General features: G+C 49.3%; 1 protein-coding gene across 1 annotated transcript; it reads left to right on the forward strand.

Moving 5' to 3' along the window:
* The first annotated feature begins 371 nt into the window (after window positions 1–371).
* On the forward strand, window positions 372–1,391 carry LOC119405684 (ubiquitin-conjugating enzyme E2 Z). The gene has a single exon (XM_037672526.1). It carries the CDS (start codon window positions 372–374, stop codon window positions 1,389–1,391), a length of 1,020 nt encoding a protein of 339 aa, XP_037528454.1.
* The last annotated feature ends 6,291 nt before the right edge of the window (window positions 1,392–7,682 follow it).

The raw sequence follows: 7,682 nt of genomic DNA on the forward strand, positions 1-7,682 counted from the left end.
CAATTTCATTGAAAGGCAAGGTTCCATGTGGTTGGCCCATGCACGAAACACTCCCGAAAACGTACAAATATGCATTGAGTCATACACGCTCCAGCTCCGCCTCCCCGCAGCTTTCCCTCCATTGTCAAGGTCTCCTTTGTTGGCCCCGCCCTCTTGTATCTTTCCCTCTCCCCCTCTCCCTTACGGGCTGCAGATATAAGAGCGTCTCCCGGTATCAGCACTTCATAGCAAATTGGAGACGCCGTGCAACGACTCGTCCTTTTGGCGCATTTTCAAAGGCGGCCGACACTCAACTACGCTGAACGGTCCCCGTGTTTGGGAACGCCACTGAGAAATCTTGCGTGAGTGCAAAACGTTCCACTTCCTTCGAGATGAAGCTGGACACTCCTGCCACTGACTGGTGCGATGACGATATCACGGCCATCGGCGACGAGCTCTTGGATGACGAGATGGAGGGCCCGCTTAACGAAGACTTCGCACCCTGGGTGGACACTGCTTCGGATAGCAGCGACAACGACGACGAGCTAGATGGCCCGCCCGTTGGAGAGACTCCAAGGTGGCCGCAGACCACAGTCAGCAGCACGGAGACGGAAAGGTTATCCATGCTTCTTCTCGACGACTGGGACCCGGTTCCCTTCGAGCACGAAGAGCCATCGTCGCAGGGCCTGTTGCGCCTCGAGGACGACCTCCGGGACCTCTTCACTAATCCCTTAACGGGTGTGTACATCGAGCCCGTGGCAGTCGGCCGGTTCCACGTGGTGGTGGTGGGCCCCTCGGGTACGCCGTACGAGGGCGGCTTCTTCCACTTCCTGATGCAGTGCCCGAAGGACTACCCGATGCGGCCGCCGCGCGTTCGCCTCATGAACACCGACGATGGAAGCGTGAGCTTCAATCCGAACCTGTACAAAAGCGGTAAGGTGTGCCTGGATATTCTGGGAACCTCGGACACGTTGGCGTGGAGCCCTGCGCACAGCATTTCGAGTGTCGTCGTCTCGATCCAGTCTCTGCTGACGAAGAAGCCGCACTTCAACGAAGCCAACTGGATCAGCGAGCTGCGGCCGGAAGACTGCGGGAGCTACAGTCGCATCGTGCAGCACGAGACCATCCGCGTTGCCGTGTGCGACGCTATCGATGCCTGTCTCAATGGATGCTCGCTGTGCCCGGGGTACCTCCAAGGAGTGATGCTGGAACACTTCATGGCCCACTACGAGAAGTACGAAAAGGTTGTCGAGTCCAACTTGTATCTGACCGGTGCGGACATGATGGACCCGCTCTTCTTCGAAACCTACGGGCGAGGACAGTACCAATACGAAAGCTTGCTCGTGAAGCTGCGCAAGATGAAAGCCCAAGTTGAGGATTTGATGAAGGCATTACACGTAGGTGAACAATGAGTGGCTGTTCGGATCATGTAATTTCCTTGCGTCTGACTGGAAGACAGTGTGAAGCTGGACATTTTATTCTGAACGTTGAGCTAAGCTATTGTGATGGTTGTTAGCTCATAGATTGTACTGTGTTTAAGCAGTTCACCACAGTTCAATAAACAGCTTCTAAACGAATATGTTTTCTTATTCTGTGCGCCTCTGGTGCATAAAAGGTAATGTCAGATTTTTTTTGTCGTAAATTTATCGAGGATTGTCGATAATATACATCAGAGAGTACACGGGCACTCGAAAGCATTCTTGTATCTATGTCGTACCGATCTCTTTGAGCTCTGCCATTCCTCGGCGTAGTGGGAAATATGTCAGCGTAGGTATCACACATGCGAATATGCCTGACGAGAGATGCACGCTTCCTGGGTTTTGATATGATTCCTCATTGGCGGGAATGGACCTTTTCCGGGTGAGTAGTTCCTTTTTTTTTTTAATATTACTTTTTTTTTGTCTGAAGGGGCGACGATTTATGGATGGATGTTATGAACGCCATGTTTCTATAAGGGGGGGGGGGGGTGACTTCGGTGCAACCAAACTAGAAAACAAAACATTTCTTTTTGTTTTCTGACTCTGCCTTATGATTTGTCTACTTCAATTAAATCGATTTTTTATAGAAAAGAAAGACGGTAAACTCACAACCCATCTTTCTGCCCCATACAGCAGAATGACCTTATTTTATTTATTTTCGCCCTTGCTTCCTAGTTTTCTGCTACCACAGGATTAGCCGTCGATACTGATTTCTATCGCGGACGTGTCTGCCCTTCCATTGTTGTCCCTAAACCCAAGGCTTATGTAGGCTAGTGCACATACACCCGGGTGGATATCTGCACGTTGAATGAGAACATGCCTCGTCATTTCCTTAGCTTCCCCACTCCAGTTGCAATGACATCTGGCATCGCAAGCTTGCAAAACTGACCCCCCCCCCCCTTCATCTCTAAAAAAATTATGTGGGACGAATGCTGGCCTTCTTCCGCGTGGCGGAAAATTGCGGATGCCCACGGCCACCAGTTTCGATTCCGGCGATCTCCGCTGCAGGCGCTGTTCGGGCCCTGGTAAGGTCCATTATCAAGGCAATCGACTGAGAACGCCTTCGAGTGGTCTCAGCCGAATTCATAGGGACCATCTGTCTTTTTAACAGTGGTTAGCTGTTTAAGCTGCCCTTAGAAACTTTGGTATCCGGTGAAGACCACATGTGGGTATGCGCCAGAGTAATGGGACAAACCCCACTACCGAGGACAGAAGGTGCGAGCGTTAAACGAAAACTCTGCTCGGCGAAGTGGAGCACGTGAAAGAGAGAGAGAAATAGAAAGATAGAGAGAAATGAAGGGAATAAAGACATAAAATATAGAAAGACACAGAGGCATCGAAAGGGAGATCATGATAAAGAAAGAAACTGAGAAAAGCAAAAAAAAAAGGAATGTGTATCTTCCATTCTTGCTTGTGAGTGTCGTTTTTTTCTTTTTTGTGACACTCAGTAATTTTTCTTCTTCTTAGTCGCGGTTTAAGGAATGATTTCTGCAATTCGAATGGGAGCATGGGCAGCGTCAGAATCTATGACGTGACGGTGTTTGTTGCACAATTTTCAAGGTGGCGTCGGCACCAGCATTTGCTTTTTGCGCGTTTTCTCGCTTACCCTAACAAAAATGCTTATAGAGGTTTAATTAAGGCTAAATTGACTTTTCTCTATAGAATGTATAGGTGCGAGCGTTAAGGTGACGGTAGCACCGTCACCGTTCGCGCATATGGTACTCGAGACCTTTGCATTCCTTTGCAGAGCCGCCGCACAGTGGTGTGGTAAACGAAGTGATCACATAAAGCGATTGCTTTAGGAAATTCGCACGCGCTCACCGATGCGAGCACTCATAGCGCCAGCATATGACCACAGCGAAAACTCACGAACAGATTTTTTTTTCACGTTTTGCCGCCAGGGATTTTTGAGATGCGACAGAAGCCCCAGAGCACGCAACTAAGCGCAAGGGTTTCAAAAAAGACGCCCGCATCTTCGCATAGAATTAAATTTTTGTTACTTTGCTAAATAGTACAGAGACTGGACTGGTCTCAAGCAATATTTTTTTTTTTTTTGCTTGAGGCATCCTATGTGGTCACTTTGAATTGAAACTTCACCGTGTAACAAAAATTCTATATTTGGCGGGGGGATAGGCGGCTCACACGTATGCCTAACTCAGAGGGAATTATGGCTGCACCCAGTGAGCTGTCGTTGAAAAGGTCCATCGGAGGGGCACGCTTGAGCGCGTCTATGTTTTCTGCGAAAGCCGCATTTACTAGGTGTCTATGGCGGCCGATGCCGGCGATACTGAGATGGTAAATGAGCTACGTCGCGCGCTCTGGCCTGTGAAGGGTGCCTAGAAAATAAGACGTCACATGATCTACGTGAGCAAAATGATTATCTGCTAAATTTAGTTTCGCTAGGGGTTGTTAGTTCATATAGCATAAATTGTGCGCGTGTTGTCTATTTCACGCACTCCAAGCTTTATTCCTGTGTTTCCAAACTTCCGTAGGCGTCGGGACGCGTCCCGTTCGTTTTGCTGCGCGCGGCTGGGAACGCTAGAGTTCACGCAGCCATCCGCACTTTTCGCTGCAGTCGGGGAAATATGGCTCGCTAACTGACGGCTTGCAAAATAGTTACTGCGCATATGCGAGCAAGCTTGTTTTCCTCACGAAAGCGTCAACCACAGACTAGCAGACGAATATACTTTTTTTCCCATTTGCCGCTAATGTCTTTCCTTTCTTTCGTTTTCCCGTTTCTCTCAGTGGAAGAGGAAATTTACAATGAGGCGTGACATTCCTGAAGTACATATTGAGAAGCCTTGGTGCTGATCCTGCACCTTCGGATGAATGTGGAGGCGTGAACACGCTTAGAGCAAGAAAAACAGTCAGGAAAGAAGTTTTACAGATGTTTGCAAAGTGGGCGCCTGTACGACGGAGTTGATTTGTCGGCACTTTCGGAAATCGGGAGATAGCATGAGCGAATGGATTCGCAGCGCGCCGTTGAGTACACAACGAGTGCATAGCAATGGGCATTTCTGAGATCGCGTCCTCCACTCCCGTCGTAGTGTGATGACGTCAACTGAGGCCTCATCTAGTCTAGAGGGTGTTGGCCAGGGGTCGCTCACTATTTTGCAAAGTGTCAATGGGCCTTTTAGATGCGAAGTATCTTAAGGCCGAGCTCAATCCGGTGGTGGTGGTGTGCGGCGTGACCACCCTTACTGCGCATGCGCATACCCTCTCCACACACCGCCTCTCCACTGTCCCACTCTTCCTCTGAAACGCGGGCTAGACATGCCGAAATTCTCTCCTGCGCAACGCCGCGATGAGCTCGAGCGCATGCGCGTCCCCTCCCCTTCTCTCTCCTCTCCTACGCTGCCCCCCTCTCGCCCGCCTGTCGACCGCGCTCCCCGCTCGCCCTGTGAGAATTAACGGCCAGGCTAAATGGAAGATACGACGCGCGTAGCGTCCCTCTTCGCGTTCCACGACGCGAGGTCGGTAGCATGCCCAACGAACGCCAACGGAACACGATCGTGCAAGTGCTCCGGCTTCGCATCGCCTCATGGTCCCCTTTAGCGGGAGATGGTGTAATTTTTCAGTAGAGTCACTAGAAAATTTTCAGAGTACCGCAAAGGCAGGCTGCACGCGGGCAACATTGAGCGGCGGCGGCCATTTCCCTTCCGGACCGTCCGGCGCGTTGGTATAGCGTGTGTTGAGAAGTGACCGATCTCTTCGCCTCGATGCCATGTTACGCTCGGCGTAACTGCAATATGTGTGTGTGTTTTCTTCAAAAGGATATCAGAAGTGATTTCGAGTCATCGACAGTCTGAATTGACTGCGCGGTAAGCGGTGTAGCTAATAAACGTGCGGCGAATGTTGCCATGTGCTCGCGAACTCTCTTCGTGGCTTCATCGGTCTCTTTTCGTTTCACGGCCGGCTGTGTTTGCAAGGTCCGGAGCTGTAGACATAGTTGCATTAGCGTAATGACCGTGCGAGATGCCGATTTACTTCGACACTTGGTGAATGTTGACTGTTCGCGCCTAGCTTTGCAGTAGGTGTGCAGGTTCACTTCATAGCGCATTCGAGAACATTATCGAACATCGAGAACATTCAGCATTGCGTCCTTCGACTGATCGCTGACGCATATCTTACTTGCGCACCATGCTTGCTGTTCAGCTGGGTGTTATTTGTAATAGAAGTGGTGTGTGTACGCTAAGTGGAAGTTGTGCGTGGAGTATTTGTCTCGGTTCGGAACGCCAGCAGCCGCACGCCTGGGCGAATCGGCGTGCGGTAGGTAAGGTGCATCTCATTTTGCGAATACGTTGTCATTTCCTAACAGATACATAGAAAATAGGTCATCAAAATGATTGACGTCACTACTCAGTTGTTTCATTTCCTACTTTTTTGTCTCCTTAATATTCCCAACGTTGCAGTGCATTTGCAAATATTTTGCTGTGTTCCGACAAAGTTTTTTTTTCTTTTTTTTTGGCGTTGCCAGCGCATAAACGGCTGGGGTTCGATTTCTGCGCTGCTTTTAATTTCAACGTTTTTTTTTCGTAATGCACTCTTGTTAAAACTTCCTCGGTGCAGTGCTTTATGTTATCTTGACCAGAAATAGCACATCCCGAAAAGCTTTAACGCGCATGCTACTGCAGCACAGTATGTATATAGATCTAGGGCTCGCATGAAATCGATTCGCTCAATGCGTGAGAGGATAAGCCATTTTTTTGCTGTGACCATTTCCCACCCGCTAAACAGTGTTGTAAGGGTACGCTCGGTGCAATGCAGCATTAGCAACATTCTTTATTGAAAAAAATAAAATACGCTTAATAACATTGCCTTATAGCATGTTTATCAACAGAGTTCCACGCTTCAGTTTTCCGCAGTGGCAAATGATCATACGACAATGCCGTCAAGGTATACAGTAAACAGTTATTATTTTAATAAGTATTCGATTTCACTCTCGTGCGTGACACGCTTATAACTCGAAATGCATGCACAATCTGTCCAACAGATCGAGATATAAACAGCCGAGCAAATAGAAAGGTATGTAGTATGTAGTTTTCAATATCGCTGAACATAGCGAACCGGAAAGGTGAAGTATCCTGCTTGCATGAGAGCTTTTCCAGCAAAGTTTGTGTAGTTCACTGCAGAAAGGAGTGTTCTTCGAGGGGGGCGAATTCATTCCGCGGCCAAATATGCAGCCACGTACAACGACTGCTCTTTGACGTTAATGTTTCCCACACGGAATGCAAAATATACGAAATTCCCAGAGTAGCTCACCAGCAACGTTCGGTTACTGGTGAGCTATTCTCTAGCATCTGCAAGACGAGTTTAAAAAAGCGACGAAGTACTTCTAGGGACCGTGGTACTGCTAAATGTCCGGCCGCACTCTGCATTAAACGCGCCTGCACCCAAAGCTCTTGGAAGGGATATGGCGGCGAGAGGTCATGTGATGCGAGTAAGCCAATCGCGTCGCCGGCGGCGCGCGGAAAACAGATGCGATACTGCGCGCTAGAGGCACTGGAAAATCAGAGTACCGCAAAGGTAGGCTGCACGTGGGCAACATTGGGCAGCGGCGGCCATTTCCCTTCCAGACCGTCCGGCGCGTTGCTAGCGTGTGTTGAGAAGTGACCGTTCTTTTCGCCTCGGTGCCGTGTTACGTTCGGCGGAACGGCGTAATGTGTGTGTGTTTATTCAAGAGGATATTAGAAGTGATTTCGAGTCATCGACAGTTATGGATCGACTGCGAGGTTAGCGGTGTAACTAATGAAACGTGCGGCGAATGCTGCCATTTGCTCGCGAACTCGCTTCATGGCTTCATCGGCCTCTTGTCACGCCCGGGTGTGTTCGCTAGGTCCGGAGCTGAAAACAGTTTCGTTAGCGCAGTGACATTGTGCGAGATGCCATTCGACATTTGGTGAACCTTGACTGTTTGCGCTAGCTTTGCAGTCGGTGTTCAGGTTCACTGCTATCGAGAACGTTATCGAACAACATCGAGAACATACAACATTGCGTCCTTCGACTGATCGCTGACGCATACCTTGCTTGCGCACCATGCTTGCTGTTCAACTGATTGTTATGTGTAATAGAAGTTGTGTGTGTACGGCAATTGGAAGTAATGCGCGACGTATTTGTCTTCATTCGGAACGCCAGCAGCCAAACGCATGGGCGAATCAGCGTGCGGTAGGTAAGGTGCATCTTATCTTGCGATACGTAGAAAATAGGCCATCGATAATGATTGAC

This window comes from Rhipicephalus sanguineus, chromosome 9, assembly GCF_013339695.2.
Source record: "Rhipicephalus sanguineus isolate Rsan-2018 chromosome 9, BIME_Rsan_1.4, whole genome shotgun sequence".
Classification (NCBI taxonomy): Eukaryota; Metazoa; Arthropoda; class Arachnida; order Ixodida; family Ixodidae; genus Rhipicephalus; species Rhipicephalus sanguineus.